The following is a 20,450-nucleotide window of genomic DNA, read 5'->3' as shown; positions in this document are numbered from 1 at the left end:
CACATGTGGCACAAACTCGTGTTTCCCGGGTGTCGGACGGAGCAATGCGGCGCCTGCGGCTCGTATAAACAAAACCGAGCTGCGGGCGAATGCCGGGGGTCGGCACGTATATCAGCTGGCTTCGGCGGCGTTTTCCTAGAAGCGCGCCTTCGGAAACGCGTGGTGGTGTTGGCCGGAATATCTCCGTCAGCGCCTCGTACGACCGTGCCGTGGGCGCAAGCCATTGCGGGGGACTCGGACAGCGACGGCAGCGAGCGTCTGCTCAACGAACTCGGAGCTCAGATTTACGACTTCAAGTGCTCGCCACGGACTGCGGCTCTGCCGAGCTAAATGACCCGACGACTGCGGTGTTGTGCTCGCCGTGCTCGAACCGTGGGAACGTGACCTCCGCTCGAGAGTACCGTGCCTGAACTTGTGAAGACCCCGTGCAGCAGTGTTTTAAGAGACCTGAAGGGAGGGTCCGGGGGGAGAGGAATTTCGGAACGCGCCGAGTGCGCATCGGAATAAACGAACTGCATTTTACCCAGTCTAAGTCTCCTCTCATCAGCGACATAAGAGAGCCGGCTTTCTCGGTTCACACCGGAGAAAGGGGCAACACGAACTTCACTGGCGCAGTCTGACAGGATGTCCTGCTGAGAAGACTGGGGAAAACATCCATCCTGGTGGAAGAGCAGACACGGGCTGACTCCATGGTGACGGACTCATCTCGGGCGTGAGCACAAGAGGCCGTAGCCGCTACTGCTGGAAGCGCGGGGTGCGCAGGTGGGTGTCTCATTCCTCTATTGGCTCGCAGCTTGTTATGACCAGTGGGTATAACTTGCGTAGTGGCGGGGTTAGCGAAATGGAACCCGACCAGAGTGGGGGGCTGACGGATGTGGGCTCGAACGCCGAGATGACTAGGGTCACAGGAGAGCCTTCGGGAGGGTCAGGCTCTGACCATATGGCGATGTTACAAATGCAGCTCCGCATTACGGAAATGGAATTAGCAATGGAACGGCTTAGAAACAACAGTGCCAGTGCCGCCGCAAATGCTGAGAACGCAGAGGCAGCTCGGAGTGAGGATAGGAGGTTGAGGTACACGAGCCTTTTGAAGGACGTGTTGGTGCCCATGCCTGCTCAGGGATCACTCGTTCCATCGTGGTTTGACGACGTTGAGGCCACATTTGATTGCTATGATGTGCCACGGGAGTGGAGAGCGGGGCTTCTTTTGCCTCGACTAAATGAGAGAGCCAGGGGCTTCCTCGTTCGACTCAGGGCGGTTGAAAGGAAGGATTTTGATATCCTTAAAGAAACCGTACTGAAAGGTCTCCGACTTTCTTCCGCTGAGTATCGCCGCCTCTTTACTCAATCGAAAAAGCGCCGAGATGAGACATGGCCCCAATTTGCAGTCAGGCTTGAAAATTACCTGATTTATTACCTTAATGGCTACAAAGTTGGCAGCGTCGAGCAGTTCAGAAATCTCATAGTAACGGACAGGCTTCGCGACACTCTGGGTGCGGAAGCCCGTTCATTCGTTATTCAAAATGAAACCCCGAGCAAAATAATGCTTCCTCTGGAGGTCGCTGAACTGGCAGAAAGCTTTGAAGAAAGTAAGAGAGGATCGGATAACTCAGGCGAGATAACGGGAGAGGGAGAGCCAAAATCACTCCCTGATGCACGCAGGACTTCAGTAGCGGCAAACAAAACCGACAAAAAGAGCAGAGGTTGCTTTGTTTGTAATTCCGTGGAGCATTTTGCGCGAGACTGCCCGACGGCGCGGGCAGCTAAAGCAAATTTGGTGCGGAAGGAAAATGCAGACAGTGACAGTGTAGTCGGTGTGGAGATGATTGCTCAGGAAAACGCTGTGAAAGCACCTATATTTCACTCTATCGAGACAATTGACCTTGCGTGCGGTCAGTCACAGTTTCAAGGCAGCATAGATTCCGGTGCCGAGATAAGCGTCATCAGGAGGGCTGTAGTGCCGGGATATCGACCAACGGGAACCAACCTAAAATTGACGGGCGCATTTGGTGAGCAGGCAATAGCCGAGTTAGCCTATGTTCCACTCAGATTGATTGGGAAACCCAGATACATTGGTCGCGAGGAAAGCGATAAGGGGATACTGTGCGCTGTCACTGATAAACTTGCAAGTGGGGTAGACGCGCTCATAACCCCAGGCACGTACGAGCAGTTACTGGAAGAAACTGCGGTTGTTCATGAACGCCCTGTCGTGGAGAAGGCGCAGCCGGAGGCTAAGGAAAATGGTGAACCGATAGTTACCGCGGAAGTTGAGGCGGTGTGCATTGACGATGGGGCAAAGCAAACGGATCCGCTGGAGTGCGACGCGGATGTCGGTGAACGAGAGCGTTTCAGGCTAAGCCAGGTGGCTGATCCCAGCCTTAAAGAAGCGTGGGAACAAGCACGGGCGCGAACCCACGGAATGATTGTAATTGATGGGTTGCTGTACCATAAAGATAACGTGGCTGGTATGCCATGCAATAAACTGGTGCTGGCACAACCAAAACAGGCAGATGTACTGCGGTTAGCTCATGATTCGGGCTGGGCGGGTCACCTTGGCAAAAAGAAGACACTACAGCGGATTAAGACCGCTTTCTTTTGGCCCGATGTGTCAGGTGATGTCAAGCAGTACTGCCAGAGCTGTCACCAGTGCCAGAATAAAGCACGTGTGAGAACACGCGACAGGGTACCGATAGCTCCGATCACGAGGCAGGTGCTACAGACGATAGCTCAGGTGGGACCGACCGCTAATGCTGAAAAATGCAAGTTTGCACAGCAGGAAGTCAAGTACCTTGGCCTCATTTTAAGTTTAGGTAAACACGCACCCGACCCGGAAAGGGTTTTGGCGGTTCAAAACATTTCTCGGCCGCAGGACAAACGCGAACTGCGGAGCTTTTTCGGGCTGTGTAATTATTACCACGACTATGTGCTCGGGTACGCTACGTTAGTGTTGCCGCTAACCGATTTGACAGGGCGACGGGTCCCACAGCAAATACCCTGGAGCGACGCTGCACAAAAGGCCTTTGAAGGCATTAAGGAACAGTTAACAAGTGCGCCGACACTTCACGCGCCTGACGTAAGCAAGGGCTACATTCTGGCAACAGATGCATCCGATGTAGCTTTAGGAGCATGCCTTGCTCAAATCGATGAAAAAGGCAGGGAAATGCCCGTGGCTCTCCTCAGCAAGAAGCTAACGTCGGTCGAAACCCGTTCGGCCACGATTGAGCGCGAGGCTTATGCTGTTGTATGGGCATCACAACGTCTTGAGACGTGGCTTTTTGGTGCAAGTGTCACGGTGGTGACTGACCGCAATCCTCTAAAGTTCCTCACTTTGACGTCCCCTCAGAGTGCACGGCCGATGCGCTGGGCGCTGGCGCTGCAGAAGTTTTATGTTACGGTCATGCACAAAAAGGGTAAACTTAATGCGAACGCGGACGCGTTGTCTCGGCTGGCGAGCCCGCACTCGCTGGGGTAGGATATGAATGCATGCATTGGAATTATGCTGGTCATGGCACTGTGAGCTTTTAGCGGAGTGGTACATCCCTACTCTGCACTCCTTCCGTGTTTGACCTGTATTATCCAGCCTCTCCAGGAAGCAACAAATGTACCCGTTGGACATTGGTGTGTTGCATCACGAGACGTTTATGCAACACAGTGGCGGCGGAGGTGTCGGACGGAGCAATGGGGCGCCTGCGGCTCGTATAAACAAAACCGAGCTGCGGGCGAATGCCGGGGGTCGGCACGTATATCAGCTGGCTTCGGCGGCGTTTTCCTAGAAGCGCGCCTTCGGAAACGCGTGGTGGTGTTGGCCGGAATATCTCCGTCAGCGCCTCGTACGACCGTGCCGTGGGCGCAAGCCATTGCGGGGGACTCGGACAGCGACGGCAGCGAGCGTCTGCTCAACGAACTCGGAGCTCAGATTTACGACTTCAAGTGCTCGCCACGGACTGCGGCTCTGCCGAGCTAAATGACCCGACGACTGCGGTGTTGTGCTCGCCGTGCTCGAACCGTGGGAACGTGACCTCCGCTCGAGAGTACCGTGCCTGAACTTGTGAAGACCCCGTGCAGCAGTGTTTTAAGAGACCTGAAGGGAGGGTCCGGGGGGAGAGGAATTTCGGAACGCGCCGAGTGCGCATCGGAATAAACGAACTGCATTTTACCCAGTCTAAGTCTCCTCTCATCAGCGACATAAGAGAGCCGGCTTTCTCGGTTCACACCGGAGAAAGGGGCAACACGAACTTCACTCCGGGGATTTTTTTTGACAGAGATGAAAAATACATGGAACCAAAGCTATAAACAGCTTCGCCATAAAACAAAAGATAAGAACTCTAAGTAACATTCCACGAAATCATTTTTTTTTTCTATATAATGTGGAGCCACCTGGTGCTTTTGAGATCTGTGCCTGTCTGAGGAATATACATAACAGGTGTGTTACCAAACAGCTCAAGCAGGGATCACGATTACTTTTCAGGGAACAAAAACATAACAACAATCATGCATTTCTTTCTCTTTTTTTAAGTGATAGTTCCCAAGGTGCTAACACTCCTTTCCTCAGAGCCTTTAGTTCATCACTTCTGTTAGTTCAAATTTCATTTAATTCAAATGCAGTAGGAATTCCTGTGAAAGTGAGATTAACATGCTTTTAATATGTTCAGTAAAGACATTCCCACCACTACTAATGGTAACATGAGGCCATGTGACCACCACTATTGGTCATTAATGGTCATGTGACCTGCTGGTGCCCTTGATGAGCACGTCCTTCCGTGCGGTAAATGTTTGAGGTGGCTGAGCACAATGTGGCCCGTGCATATGTGCGCACTTTATTGAAGAGCCCGATTTCATTTGGAAAATTAGTGGTTTTAATGCAGACCCCATGTTTTATGTTTTTTACGTGAACTGCCTATAGACGCCGCATAGTTCAAATAGCCAGCAAGGGAGAGCATGCTCCCTTTCCACTCTCAAAGCTGCCACTATGATGAATACTTGTGCTTGTGGTCAAAGAGTGATCTCTTATGTCTATGGGCGTGTTGTGACACAACTGAGTGACTAAGCTGATGTTTACTGAAGTTTGCACTGTCAATAAAACCATGCGCCTAAAACTCTTGATATCGCTATCAAGGCTTCTCTTTAGGGGTGAAACAATGTGATCTTTTGTGGCTGAACTGTATGCTTTCCTGGATGATATGTATGTCACCGTTTTTTTTGTTTTAAAAAATGCACAAACGAGGATTTGTTGTATTCAATTCAACAAAAGTGCTTATACATTTGTGCTGAGTTGAAAGAAATGCCTGACAGTGAGAACAGTTGCGGTCTATCATTGAATAATCCATACCTGAAGGTTGTAGTCCCGCATGATCTTGACTAGAGAGTCCCGAAGCTGGGGAATGTCCAGCCCCGTGGGGATGCGCAAGATCAGCAAGATTGGATTGACATGCGCACCAATCTTGTGCAGCAATGTCGTGATGAAGGCTGCGCAAGGGCAAATGTGCTTTTAGCGTAGTGGCGATAAATATTTTTTTCATACTGCAAACAATCCTCACACACACCATAATGAATAAAAGTGGCCAAACACTGGTACAGTTAAACCTTGCCATTCTTGGCAAGGTTTAAAATGCCATTCCTGGCATTTCTGGCAGCAGTGCTTGCGCACTGACTCACTTATCTCTTTCTGCTCTTACAGAACTAGGGTGCCTCTGCTGGGTCCACCGCACGTGTCATCAAGCAGGCTACCTCACCGAGCAAGACCACCAGGTGGTGCTGGCTTGTTCCCGCCAAAAAGTTGGTGGAACAAAGAAATCGGAAGCGATCGAGAGGCGACGTCAGGCATCACGGGAGCACAGACAGGCAAAAAAGGAGAAGCGGCCACAGGACGAAGTCAACCAAATATGGGAAATATATTTAGAGCAAAAATCCATTGTGCAGAAATTAGTCGAGGCAAAAATTAAAGGTGAAAGTGAACGCTGGATGACAGAGATTCGCGAAAAGAAGAAGGCCGCGCCTAGGATTTTTTGGAGCCACCTAAAAGCGCTGGGTAGGAAGTCTGTCACAATGCAACAACATATGGTAGATGAAGGAGGAAATAAATTGGAAGGATATGAAGCGCTAGGTTACATCCGAAAGATAACAGCCGATTCGTTTAAAAAGGTCCCCCAGGGGATTCCCCCGGTGAGTAAAAGTACGCAAAGGAGTGCAACCGAAGAAGATGTAGTACTAGAGATTTCAATTGGAAGAAGGCCGAAGGAAAATTCCTAAGCGCACTACTCCGGGCTTAGATGGGGTTCCCGTCAGCCTCATTAACGAACTCGGACATAACACTAAGAAGCACTGCTGAAAGCCGTAGAAAAGTGCTTACAGGAGAGGGAAATACCAGACAGTTGGAGAAAAAGTAGAATGAACTTAATCTATAAAGGCAAGGGAGAAAAGGATAACATTCGCTCGTATAGACCGCTAACAATTACATCGGTGCTATACAGGTTGGCGATGCAGGCAGTAAAATTAAAAATAGAAGCGTGGGTAGAACAAAATGATATTTTGGGAGAACTTCAGAATGGATTTCGAATCGACAGGCGGTTAGACGATAATCTGTTTGTTCTTACCCAGTGTATAGAAATATCTAAAATAGAAAACAGGCCCTTATACGTAGCTTATCTAGATATCACCGGGGCGTATGACAACGTTAATCAGGAAATTTTGTGGGATATATTGAAGGAAGTGGGCATAGGTGACGACTGTGTACAGCTTTTGAGGGAAATATACCGAGGAAATACAGTTTGTATAGAATGGGAAGGAATAAGTAGCAAGGACAGCGTTGAAATTAGCAAGGGGCTGAGACAGGGATGCCCTTTGTCCCCGCTGTTATTCATGCTGTACATGGCGAGAATGGAAAAAGCGCTAGAAGGTAGCAACATTGGATTTAATTTGTCACACAAACAGGTCGGAGCGATGATTGAGCAGAAGCTTCCAGGTCTATTTTATGCTGATGATATTGTCTTATTTGCGGACAGTCAAGATGATATACAGCGACTGGCAGATATATGCGGAAGGGAGTGTGAGGCTCTAGGACTAGGATTTAGTGCAACAAAATGTGGATTGATGGTATTCAATGATCACGGAGACCATACGGTATTAATACAGGGCCAAAAAATACCGAGGGTAAGCGAGTACAAGTACCTCGGAGTATGGGTAAATGAGGGGGATAGATATATGGAGGTACAAGAGAAAGCATCGGTAGCAAAGGGAAAGAGGAATGCTGCAATTATGAAGCACAGAGCTTTATGGGGATACAATAGGTACGAGGTGCTTCGAGGGCTGTGGAAGGGTGTGATGGTTCCGGGGCTTACATTTGGGAACTCAGTGGTGTGCATGAAGTCAGAGGTGCAATCAGGAATGGATGTAAATCAAAGGACGGTGGGCCGCCTCGCGTTGGGCGCTCACGGGAAGACGACAAATGAGGCGGTAAAGGGTGATATGGGATGGACAGGCTTTGAAGTGAGGGAAGCGCAGAGCAAAATGAGATTCGAAGAGAGGCTGAGGAAAATGAAGGAGAGTAGATGGGCAGAGAAGGTTTTCAGGTATTTGTATAGAAAAAGCGTTGACACGCAGTGGAGAAAAAGAACTAGGAGGCTCACCAGTAAATATACGGCTGGCAGTGCGGGCGATATGGCAACAAGGAGCATTAAGCGGAAGGTCAGAGAGGCGGAGAGGACTTATTGGATGACAGCGATGGAAAAGAAGCCGGCTCTGAGTAACTACCGAAAAGGAAAAAACGAAATAAGGAGGGAAAGGTTTTATGATAATTCAAGGGGAAGCGCTTTACTGTTTGAAGCAAGGTCGGGCTGCCTTAGAACGCGTAGTTATAAAGCGAGATTTAGTAACGAAGAAGAACAATGTACATGCTGCGGGGGAACTAAGGAAACGATGGAACATGTACTGATTGAATGTGGCGATATTCACCCAGGTATACGTGTGGGCACGAGTCTACATGAAGCCTTGGGTTTTAGGGACAACAATGGAAAGCTGAACACGTCCGCGATAGAAATAAGTAAGAGACGGTTAGAGTATTGGTGGCAGAAAAGTAGAGATAAAGAACAAAAATAAATAATGGGGGAAAAATAAGGTCATTCTGCCTTAAGAGGCAGAGAGATGGACCGTGAATTTATATTTTTTGGTATAATAACATAGATTTAATCAATGTAGATAAGGTATTTGGCCAACATGAAACAAGGAAGCTTTCTTTTTTTTTTTTTTTTTTTCTTCGAGCCTGGTGGCAGACATGTCACCGCCCCGTTTTAAAGGGGACGCTCATAGCATCCATCCATCCATCCACCACTACTGAAAGGTCGCCTTCACGGTGTGTCAACCAAGTTGGCATTTAAAAATTCCCCGAGTTTTCCAGGTTTTCCCTGAGTAATTTCGCTAAAATTTCCTCAGTGAGACAGAACTTTTACCTGAAGACAGGCTGACACCTATGTCGCCCGATGATGTCACTCTTTATTATGCATGTTAACTTATACAGAATGACTTAATACTATTTCAATATTACAATTGATATAGTGAAGTCTAGTGAAGTCGATAAAATAAGCAATTTACTTCGTTATATCAAAATATTGTTAAACCGAAATTGGAACTGTTAAGCAATGTATAATTGCCGAAGGATTCATTTTTGCACTGAAAATGCCATGAGAATGCTGGACTAATATGGCAGTTTGAAAAAATGGACTTTTTTCTGTGAAAAACATATATTTTCTTGAAGCGGAGATCTGGCGACCACGATTTGATGCCATGCCGGCGAAGTACTCAGCACAGCGCCGGTGCATCACGCGTAAAGCAAAAGAATTGCATGTTTAATGCACCTATTCTGCTCCCGCGGCTCGTCATCAAAACCTCGAGTGTTGCCCAGAGTAGTGCAACACCGATGCTGTCATGTTACCCAGCCGAACAAATTGCTTTCCATTAAGTCCGACGATAGTGCAACAAGGAAAACCATCGCACACTAGGAAAAAAAAGCCACAGTTTCGCCACAAGAGTGAGGCAATGAATGTGATAGCAACAAATCGGAATGTTATATGAATAAGGTCTAGCAGCTCATTTCTTTAGGAAACGCAGCTGCTGCAGCAAGCGAAGTAACCCGCATATGGCTTCCAAGGAAACTTTACTGTGATCAGAGCCCAAAACGTAAAAAGGTATGAGCAGTCTGTTGATCCACTCGAAAGATATACGGCGGCGCACGACGGCGAGCAACCACGCCCGGTGGTACAAAGTACACATTTCCTGCTGGATTCACAGCCCCACTCCCCCCTCCATTCCAGCTCATATCTCCATGCGCCTTTCATGAGAAGGAGACGGCCAGCTCGTTTAATCTCTGCTCGAGTCCCATTCATCGGCAGGGCTCGCACGCTTTGCAGGGGCGCTATCACCTCCTGTGAAGTTGTTTGCGCCTGATGGAGCACGTATGTCTTGCGAATTAGCCGCAGTTAGCTTTAACGGCCGTGGAGCGAGAGGTGGCAGTGTGCTCGCGCAATGTAGGCTTAGCGCGGTGGCGCCGGCAGCGCCACCTGGTGGAAGAGAGGTTGGGCCGGCACACAAAAAACAGCAGTGAGACCTCTTTGGGGTTTGGCAGCCTGCGCAGATGGACGTCTCCTGCGGTGGGTCCATGGGAACGATACTGCGGCTCGTTTCCCGTGGACCCCTCGTGGTGAGTCGAATGTCGGTGACGCCGCATTCGCGGTACCATGTATGTGTGTTATGTTGCTTGTGTTTGTTATGTTTTCTCTATATTGTACTGGCATTATGTAAACATGTTGGTGTTACTAGTTATGTATTAGATCTAGCTGGCGAGCTCGTCGTGATGTAAAAGCAGTGTTTAATAAATGTACACGTGGTTATTGCCTGAAAGCGTGAACTGTGTCTGTGTGTTCCATGAGCGCGGCTCAGCTTCAGACACCACACTGGCACCCGACAAGGGGCTCTTGGAGCATCGGACGACAGTTTTCGCGATTCGGGTCAACCTTTGTTTGAGCTGGATTAGAGTAGGCCTAAGGGAGGTTTTCATCGCTAGCTTCGGTGGCGTGCTTTCTTGAGAGCGAGGAGATCAATTGCTGTGGCGTGTTTGGACTTGTCGGCACGCTAAGAGTTTGTTTTTTTGTTCGCAAGTTGTTGTTTTCTTAAGACCGTTGTTGAGTTGTTGGTACGGGAGCCACGTGGTCTGCATCCTGGGAGAGCGAGGCATAGAGCACGTGGTTTGTAGGCAAGCCTGAAGCGAGTTAGCATGGAAGCCTCGTAGGTGGTCCGAGTTTTCTGTAAATAGCTTCTTGTATCTCTTTGACTCTGGGAGTCGTGGGTCAGGGAGCTCGCTAGCCAGGGGCCACGGGCATCATTGCTGACTGGTATTGTGGCTCGGCGCCGCGCAGTCATGACAATGTCAGGGATGGTGGGCGCCGATCGCTCGGTAAGCTGCTGTGTGCGGCGAGTGAGTAGGGCCACCTCACAGAGCTGATGTCTCCTTGAGGGTGCCTTTTCTGGCCTGTGCGGGGTGCTTGTTGGATGCCGGTTGTTGTTGAGTGACCCGTTAGGCCTAAGCCTCTGCAGAACTGCCTGTCGCACGTGGGACACAACCCATTGGATTGTGGTGTTGAGGTTTCGCACTCTGCTTTCCTCATTCTATCTTGTGATGCACAAACTAAGAAAAGCAACCTTTGTTTATTTTAACTGGGCATCTCAGCCACCACCGATGTCTTTGCTAGCCATACTGACCATCGTGCCACATGGGCGATGCACCCGTAGCTCCATTTCCTTTGTCCTACTGCACTGTTTTGTCGAGAGTGTTTTGAGTGTACACAGTGGGATTGATGTCACCTGCGGATGGCTGCCTTCTGCACATCGTCTTCACCGCTGACCAGGAATGCGGTCGAGACATCTCTGGCAATGAACATGCCTGTGACCTGCGCAGCTGCCTTCAAATCGGCGCCATCATGAGTGCTGTTCGCAACCAGATGGTGTGTTGGTGTGAACGACGCTATCTTGCGCCCACTGCCACGTTGCCGTTGCGGTTCCGGGACTGAGGTCAAGTCGTCGAGTTAGTGCAGCGTTGTCAACCAGCGGCTGTGTCGTAGTGCATGGACATTCTTTAGGGAAATTTGTTGTTAGGGCCTTGAGTTGCCTTCTTTTGTAGAGCTTGTATAGCTGTTTTTTTTAAGTTGTTTTACCGGGATATGTGTTGATTTAAGGTTGGCGGCATGTGGGGGTGCTATCACCCCCTGTAATGTCGTTTGCGCCTCATGGTGCACGCGCGTCTCACGGATTAGCTGCAGTTAGCTTTAATGGCCGCCAAGCAAGAGGTGGCACTGTGCTCACGCGATGTAGGCTTAGCACGGTTGCACCAACAGCGTTGCCTGGCAGAAGAGAGGTTGGGCTGGCGCACAGAAAACAGCAGCGAGCCCTGTCTGGAGTTTGGCGGCCTGCGCAGACGGACGTCTCCCGCAGTGGGTCCACGGGGACGATACTGCAGCGTATTTTCCGTGGACCTCTCATGGCGAGTCGAACGTCAGTGACGCCGCATTCGTGGTACCAGGAACATGCGTTATGTTGCTTGTGTCTGTTATGTTTTCTGTGCATTGTATTTGCACTCTGCAAGTGTGTTGGTGTTACTAGCTATATATTAGATTTGGCTTGCGAGCTTGTTGTGATGTAAAAGCAGTGTTTAATAAATGTACATGTGGTTGTTGCCTGAAGGTGTGAACTGTGTCCGTGTGTTCCATGAGCATGTCTCATCTTCAGACCTCAGAGCTTTTACTCGCACATAGAACATACGATGCACGGAGCGATGTTATCGATTTTGGACTTCATATGGAAGATGAAGGTGACGGCAAAAATTCATCTGGAGTGTCCTATAAAGTAAAAAAAGCAAAACAGCTGCTGCCTAAGATTGTACGAAAGCACGGCGACAACCTGAATTACGGCAGATCCATTTATGGTGGCCGCGTGTTCTGTTTCGCGACATCGCGCGCCTAATCGAGAAAGTGCGAACCGCACCTGCGTCGCAAATTTGGGTAGCAGCTATGCATTGCTTTAACAGAAGTCTTGTAATTCGGCTTTGTCGCAAAACATCTACATAATGAGATAGCAGCGGTGCGGCTGCTAACTACGAGCAGCTCCAAAAAATATTGGTGGACTGCTTAAAACTTGTTGCAGGAGTGTCCTCACCGAAAAAGAAAAAAGAAAAAGAAATAGGTACTTTCAGTTGCCGTAAATGCACCTGTCAGTCACGATTTCTCTCATCTAGAAATTTATTGTATTCTTCACAGACCAAAATAGCTTCCTCGGAGCTCGAGATCACAGAAAGTGAGCTATCTGATATCCTGGAACAAGCATCGTCGTCGTCTTTTTTCTAGCCGATCGGGATGTCTTGCAAGATACCAGCCTTGTCAGCGACATGCTCATCCTGAATGATCGCAATCGCTTGCAAGATAACTGAGAGCTCGTACATCTATTACTACTGCCTCTACGGCTACTCATGCCTGTTACTTACGGAACTACAGTGCATAGTCACAGAACACTTAAACAGCAGTGCGCGATACAATATGTTGCCATGGTTCTTGCATACTATGCATCAGCCTGGTTCTCTCCTACTCCGCTGCTCTGAAGGCGAGGCAAGCATCGAGGTACGCCCTTTCCTCGCAGCAGCAGCAGCTGCGTGATTTGAAAAATGCACCCACAAAATCTCGAGCCAACGTTACCGCGACTTTCGTTCTGGTTCAATACAGTTACAGCGCATTTTCCCTGATGGCAGCCCAAATTCCCCGAATTTTCTCAGAGTATTTCCAGAATATTTAAAATCCCTGAGAATTCCCGGTTTTCGCAGTTGGTAGACACCCTGCTTCACCTACCATGGACCATTCTTGGCATTTCTGACAGCAGCAGCAGCAGAGCTCGTGCACCGACTCATGCATTTCTTTCTGCTCGTACAGGATAGTTACGAATGAATATAGTTATCTGGTTGCTGTCGCTAGTACCACAAACTGTTTTGTTACACGACTTGCATCTTTTGTTTTCTGTTTCTAGTATTTTTTATGTAGTTGAATGCTGTTAGCAATGCCCACCTGTGCTGAGACAAGATCTTCGTGACAATGAAGACCTCTGGTATTAACGTGCTGAGGTTTAAGAAATGTGGACTGCCTAGAGCAGAGTTTAAAATTTTTTAATGATCTGGTGGAGAAGCTGCACAGTGAAAAGGCCTCACTCATGGCTGAAAACTGCGGCACAAAGCCACGTCTATTCAGGGCCGGGGTTCAAGTCAGCCGCACCTGCCATGGCCAGCAGTGTCCGGGCAGCACATTCGGGCCGAGCCCCTGGCCATGGCCCGAGCTTTGCACCAAACGCAAACTTTGTCATCGCTTCCTTTTCTCTAAGGCGGCATCCCTCTTGCGGCCATCCCCATAAAACGAAGCCCTTAAAACTGAGGACTGTTCACTTTCTCGCAAATGCTCTGAGCTCGAGCAGTACTTGTGCATTGACACTGAGATCAGCGTTATCCGCTGCACTCAGGGTGAGAGCTGTGTGGCTATGATGGAGCCAGTTGGCAGGAAAATAGTATGTACTGTGACTTGCTCTGACCTTGATAAAGTTCACTGAGTCTTCACTAAAGATAAAAACAATTTTTGAACTTATTCTCTGCCCTGATGAGACGCGCAAAGAGGAATTCTAGTGAACTAAACATTGTAGAAAGTGGTAATAACACTAGAAAAAAGTGGGAAAAAAATAAACACCTTTTAAACTGAAACACCCAGGACGTCATATCGAGAATCATTCATGATAAAAGCCTTGACGGAATCCGCTTGACGTGGCCAATGCCTTTTGTGATGCCTTCTTCATCACTACCCCTTATTCTACCTCATGCTGTAACACGTATTTTAACTAGAGCTGTGCGAATAGCAAAATTTTGAGTGCGAAGCGAATTCGAATATTGAAGTGTGAATGTGAATCGAATCGAATATTTTTCGAATATTTCAAGAATTTTTTTCGATTACTTCGAAGCGAAATTGCAGAAAAAAAAGTTAGAGAGGATTCCTAAGCATATTCTTATGAGATAGCAAGATGAAAGTGTTTCTTTTCACTAGGTTGATGAAGTGCTGGTGGGGTGGTGTTTCATAGTTGTCTTATCAAGAATGAGGCAATGTAGAGGCCGAATTGTATTTATGTGCATGATTTGGTGCAACCAAAGTGTTGCCGACAACACTTTACACGTGATAGGCAAAGATATCATTTCCTCAGCCTCTCCTCCTCTTTCAACTTCTGTGGAAGCCCAACTGATGTGGCGGACAAGGGCGTGCTCTCTTCAAGTCCGGAGTTCCAAATCTGCCTCGTAGACGTCGATATATAAGAACATCTGAAGTTTTGGATACTAAAAAGCTTCGGCGTCCGATTTTTCGGACTTCCTGCCCAAATTTCAGGTCCAAAACAGCATTAATTGAGCCCCCACCTCTGCCACATCTTTCATCTCCATGTTGGGACCAGCTTTTCCGCAATTCCGGGAAGTGATGAGGTGAAGTATATTGAAAATCTAGGAACCACTTCCAATCGGTCGTTGACTGTGTCTTGGCAAAGTTCGACCGTAACGGAGCTTGAAAGACAGCTTTGCCGCAATATCGGGGTGTGATGAGGTGAAGCATATTGAAAATCTAGCAACCACATTTAATCGGACGTTGACTGTGTCTTAACAAGGTTCGACCGTAACGGAGCTTCAAAGGCAGCTTTGCCGCAATGCCGGAATGTGATGAGGTGAAGCATATTGAAAATCTAGGAACCACTTCCAATCGGACGTTGACTGTCAAGGTTCGACCGTAACGGAGCTTGAAAGGCAGCTTTGCCGCAATACCGGGGTGTGATGAGGTGAAGCATATTGAAAATCTAGGAACCACTTCCAATCGGACGTTGACTGTCTTAGCAAGGTTCGACCGTAACAGAGCTTGAAAGGCAGCTTTGCCGCAATACCGGGTTGTGATGAGGTGAAGCATATTGAAAATCAAGGAACCACTCCCAATCGGACGTTGATTGTGTCTCGGCAAAGTTCGACCGTAATGGAGCTTGAAAGACAGCTTTGCCGCAATACGAGAGTGTAATGAGGCGAAGCATATTAAAAATCTGAAGGGGTCACTTTCACTCGGACGTTGACTGTACCTGTTTTTGGGAAGTTGGAATAGTTCGAATAGTAAAATTCTAGTGTGAATCGAATCGAACAGCAAACACTATTCGAAAAATATTTGAAATTTCGAATATTCGCACACCCCTAATTTTAACCTCCTACCACACTCATTTTCTTTTCTTCCCTACCAACCCTGATAAACTAATTTTGATAATTCGGAACCTTAGAGCTATGGCTGCTGCCCTCGATAATATAAATGCTCACTATATTAAAATGACTGTGCAACATAGGGCGAGCATTCTATCTCTTATCATTAACCTCAATTTTGAAACTGGTGTTCTTCCAGATGAACTCCAACACGGCCGAGTAATTCCTGTTTTCAAAAAAAGTGATGGCATGCTCATGCAAGATTATGGACCCATTTGGGTCCATTTTTTTAATTAAGTTATTGAAAAAGCTTATTGAAAACATCTGACAAAATACTTAAATAAATGTACTATTCCTTCCCCTTTTCAGTTTTCAGCACTTGCAGCACTAAGTGATTACCTTAAAAAAGCGATAGACGAAGGTAAACTTGAAGCCCCTATATTCATTGATCTATTCAAAGAATTTCACACTGTTAATCACACAATTCTTTTTGCTAAACTTGAAGACATTGGAATAACTAGTATACCAGTACTACTAATCTGCAGTTACTTACAAGACAGAAAACAAGTCTTAACATATTTGGATTTTACCCAAAAGAGGCAACAACTAGTATGGTGTAGTATAATAAACTATATATAACATGATTTTCTTGCAAATTAAACATCTCCTTGGAACGAAACGAGCAGCACAAGGTTTTTTGAACGCTATATGAACAATCCACGTCGACTTAATATTTCCTTGTAGTGTCTGTCCTTAAGAAGGAAAGTGGGTCTCAGAGACTGAAAATCGTGAAAGAGATCAGTTGTGAGGAAGGAACAGCAGTACAAATGGACGACACAGTAAAGGGATGAGCAAGCTGCCAAAAGTGGCACGAGGTCATCATCATGAGTTGGAGGGCAGATGGTGGTTGCGAGAAAATGACATGAGATAGCGATACGAAGCGATAATAATAATTTGTGGCGTTTCACGTGCAAAAACGATGATATGATAATGAGGCATGCTGCAGTGGAGGGCTCCGGCAATTTCGATGATCTGGTGTTCTTTAACGCACGCTGACATTGCACAGTACTCTTGGATTTCCCGTCCATCAGAATACGACCACCGCAGCCGGCATTGAAGCCATGATTTTTGGGTCACCACTGTGCGACCACAGTAGAGGAACGGAGTGAAGAGTGAGTATGTGCACACATCGTGAGAGTTGAAAGGAAGAGAGCTGGAGGGAATTTAGGAGGAGACATTACAAGAAAATAAAGTGCCGAAATAAATCAAGCAATCCTATCACAGTTTTCTGAAAATGTTATCTTTGGATTCTGCAGCTACTTATTTATAGGAAGCTCATGTCCAAGTTTGGGCAGCGCCGTCCGCCGCCCCAGCGGAGAGAGACTCAACTACCGGTCACTCAGAGCGGTTGAGCTTGCTTGGTTTTCCCATTGCACGCGTGGAAAACGTAGTTCTTGAGGCTCTTATCTCGCATTTTTCTTTCTATGGCTGCCGCTCTTTCATCATCCTGGAAAGCACACACATCATCCTGCTGAATTGTTAAGTGTCACACAAGTTTAAGAATGACCAAGAGCCAAACACTGCCTGTCACCGTTTCCCGTGCAAGTGGTGCGAGTAGAAGAGGTGGCAAGAGTGGATTATGGCAGTCCAACACATCAAGCGATGCTTTCACAGTCTTGTCATCTTAATGTAATTTTTGTCATACACAGTGTTATCAACTCCTAACTGGGAGAAACACGATGGCTGTGCTCATAAGGGAAGTGCGTATGTGAACCGAAGGTACAACAAAAAGGTAGCCACTGTACATTTCAAGTGTGCACTGGCTTTTCAGAGTCAACCAGGCTACCCTTTCGTAATGTGACAGCAGCGGAGCGTGTTCGCGCAATACACCACAGTTTAAATACCGTACCGTGAGCACCACAAGTGTTTTATTCCTCTGGTGGTGGTACATTTCCCTTCGCCGCTCAATGTAAATGAATTAAGCAGCATGTTTACATTGAGCGTTTATGTTGGCCTTGCACGCAACACGCCATGATTGTTTGGTGGCTGATATGTTGCGCTGCTTAGCTCGAGGCCGTGGATTCGATTCCCTCATTCGCCAGCTGCATTACGATGGGAGCGAAATGTAATAACACCTGTGTACTTAGATTTAGGTGTACTTTAAAGAACATAACATTACCTCGTTACCTTTCGAGAATGTTATATGCTACCATATACTGCGCTCATCACTCACGTAATACTGTTAAAACATTGCAAGGGTGTACGTAACCACTGAAGTTCTCACCCTCAATTTAGACAACTGAGCACTGAGTGTAAGGACCTCCTCCCACCTTAACAAATGTGCCCCTCATTTGCCCAGAGAAAGCGTACTCACGTGGCTTGTCGAGTGAGTACTCGATAAGATCCGCCCAGAGTTCCGAGTCGTCATGCTCCTTGCAGAAAGCGATGGCTTGGTGGACGTCTCCCAGCTTGTCCATGATCTGGTGAAGAGCCTCCTTGGTGTTGCCCATGCGTTCTGCACAGTCATGTTGATAAAGTCCTTTCTTCAGGAAGTAAAGGAGAGAGGACATTTATTTGCTCTACTGTACTTTTACATTTTTGCCCAGAAAGGTTCAACCAAAATGTAGAGGTGCACCATAATTTAGGGTGAAATCATCCCTGAAATACTGTAAACCTCATTCAAATGATACATGCTGTTTCCTGGACCTTCACTTCCAGCGAACCTGGCAGTAGACAGACTTTGCAGTTCATGACCAGACCTGAGAAAGTCTCCAAGCTCATGTTTCGTTTCTGAGGATAGAACCTGAGCATTACACTGTTGCGATGGCCAGCTTGCCTTTAAGCTGACCTTCACTCCAGTGTTCATGAGTGGACATGCTGCAAGGCTGCGGCGTGCGTATGCCGCTACGTTCAAGTGGCGCACTCGGCGCCATCGATGTGTGCAGCAGTCGTAAACGCCCACCGCGCTACCGCTATTTTCGAGAGTTGCGGGAAAGCTCGCCGCCTGTCAACGGAGCGCGGCGGGAAAGCTCGCCGCCTGTCAACGGAGCGCGGGCGGTTTGGGGTGGCCGAGTTCGATATATCCATTATACGTCAAACTTCGTTCGAAATAAAAAATTAAAAATGCATGCGATTTCCCATGTGATATAGGAACCGTTCGATATAGGCAATAATTCGATATGTCCGTGTTCGATATATCGAGGTTTGACTGTATTTGTACGATTTGGCTGGTGGGCACGCCATTATGTAAAAGGTGCCAACAAACATCCATGTGTTCATTACATTATAATGTGGACTGCGTCCGTTTGTTCCACGAGTGGCTGAATAGACACCAGAAGCTGTCAGCCGAGAAGACGGCTATGCTCGTCCGTTTCACAGGCAGTCTGCTTGCAGGTGCTCTGGCAAGTTGCAGCTGAAGTAGCAGGGTTGACTGCTTGCTCTTTGCGGTAGTGTACTGATGTGCAAAATGGCTAAAGCTCCCTGAACACCAACACGTGACACCATAGTATGGTGGCTCGTATCTTATATTCCAAGCCCTGCTTGATGCGTGATGTCACTAAAGGCTCATTCACACCGAAGGTGGAGCGGGCGAGCAGAAAAAACCTCCTTGCCAGGCGACTGAAGTGGGTCGAAAATGATGCGGCTAGCCCGATCGCTCGGGGACAGTTTTTTTTCCACCCACCAAAGCTCTCCGCTTTGCCGCAGCCAATCAGAACACCATGCCGTGGTGGTGCTGGTGTATCCCTGGAGTAAACATTCGGTTGAGATCATGCAAATAGCATCCACCATAGCTGTGTTCTGTGCTGAACTTTTAATTTCCAACAGTGTGTTGAAGCAGCTCCGGGGCATCCTCAAATAGCTGCAGAATAAACGCACGTGCCGGGCACCTTGAACAACACCTGGAACTCATGATTTACAGTTGCGTACATCCCTAAAACACTAAATAAATTCTCATTAGTTCATGATGGGCACTCTCTCTCTGTGGTATTACATGTCGTGAGACCGAAGGTGCGGCAACAATATGTCAGTGTGGCCCATTGTATCTCGTTGCAAGGCGGGACAGACCCACCAGCAACATTGGCGGCATGACTTTTGATGTGCTTTCAGCCGTTCATGATGGGCCCGTAAAGAAGCAACCGTTAGGACGCCAAGTATATCGTCTTCCGCGTCCGAACTTACCGTGAAAACAGGAATATAGGTTGGACCGGGATATAGCCCCCCCCCCCCATTCCAACTACTGAAAATCGAAAAAAAAAATGGCCAAAGTATTAGAAGGCACCTTTACTATGAAACAAATGCAATTTCAAATGGTGCACAGTGAAAATGCCATTTATTTACACGTGCATTTACACGCAAGTTCCACATGGCAAAAAGACAAAAGATGGGCTCAAGCATTATCTTCGTAACACGTCCGTCTTGACTTGACAGCATTAATTTTGATGCACTCTGAGGTCCCCGGTAGCAATCACCACGCGAGTGCGGCTCCTGGTTAAACTGTGCAGCCTTTGTCTCCAACTCTAGATACGCTGCGGTCTATCACCGAAAAATGTTTTCTTCTGATCGCTGTGTGTCGTGATGTGATCCTTCAGCGTCTGCCAGTAGCGAATGCTTCTGTGGTGCACTCGATCTGCCCGCTGATCATAGCCATACGTGCCGCTGTAACCATAGCTGCCGGCATCATAGGAAGCAACAAAGAAAGAATATCCGGTGAGATTGGAGCAGCAAGAACACCCGTGCAAAGATAAACCTTCAGTTATTGTTTGTGACTCATGGCTCCCGCTTGCATTCACGTGTGCTAGCATCCCAACACACATTTCATACACTTCAGACCAGATATGTTCGTGCCTTCGCGAACTCGATCGCTGTTTTCTTGAACGTTACAGTGAACTGTCATCGGCCACCGGTCGAGAACAAGAAAAAAAGCACCTCGGAGCCCAAATAGATTCACAAAACAACAACAAAAGCGCAAAATGAGGCTGACCACGGCACAAGGCCTGTAGTAAACAAAGCGACGGCGATGACTGCGATGGCGATGGAGGTGGTTGACTTTAGTTGCCCATAGTGGCCAGACTTGCAAAGTTTTTCTGCCAATGATCGATATATAAGACTGGGTGCGACTATTTAGGGCTGTTTCGTCAAAGAAATTTCGACCTATATTCCGTTTTTT

At 47.7% G+C, this 20,450-nt stretch overlaps 1 protein-coding gene across 1 annotated transcript in view; it reads right to left on the bottom strand.

Moving 5' to 3' along the window:
• The window catches only part of LOC119386535 (vacuolar protein sorting-associated protein 41 homolog), a 203,378-nt gene that overhangs the window by 50,982 nt on the left and 131,946 nt on the right, over nt 1-20,450 (bottom strand). Inside the window, exons 18-19 of the mRNA XM_037653803.2 lie at nt 17,658-17,798; nt 5,330-5,466 (exon numbers count right to left, since the gene is read on the bottom strand). Coding sequence (XP_037509731.1) covers nt 5,330-5,466; nt 17,658-17,798 — 278 coding nt within the window. The remainder of the gene's footprint in view (nt 1-5,329; nt 5,467-17,657; nt 17,799-20,450) is intronic.

This window comes from Rhipicephalus sanguineus, chromosome 3 (assembly GCF_013339695.2).
Source record: "Rhipicephalus sanguineus isolate Rsan-2018 chromosome 3, BIME_Rsan_1.4, whole genome shotgun sequence".
In the NCBI taxonomy this organism is placed as follows: Eukaryota; Metazoa; Arthropoda; class Arachnida; order Ixodida; family Ixodidae; genus Rhipicephalus; species Rhipicephalus sanguineus.
The sequence above is the reverse complement of the archived record's forward strand: the minus strand, read 5'-3'. Positions and strand labels throughout refer to the sequence as shown.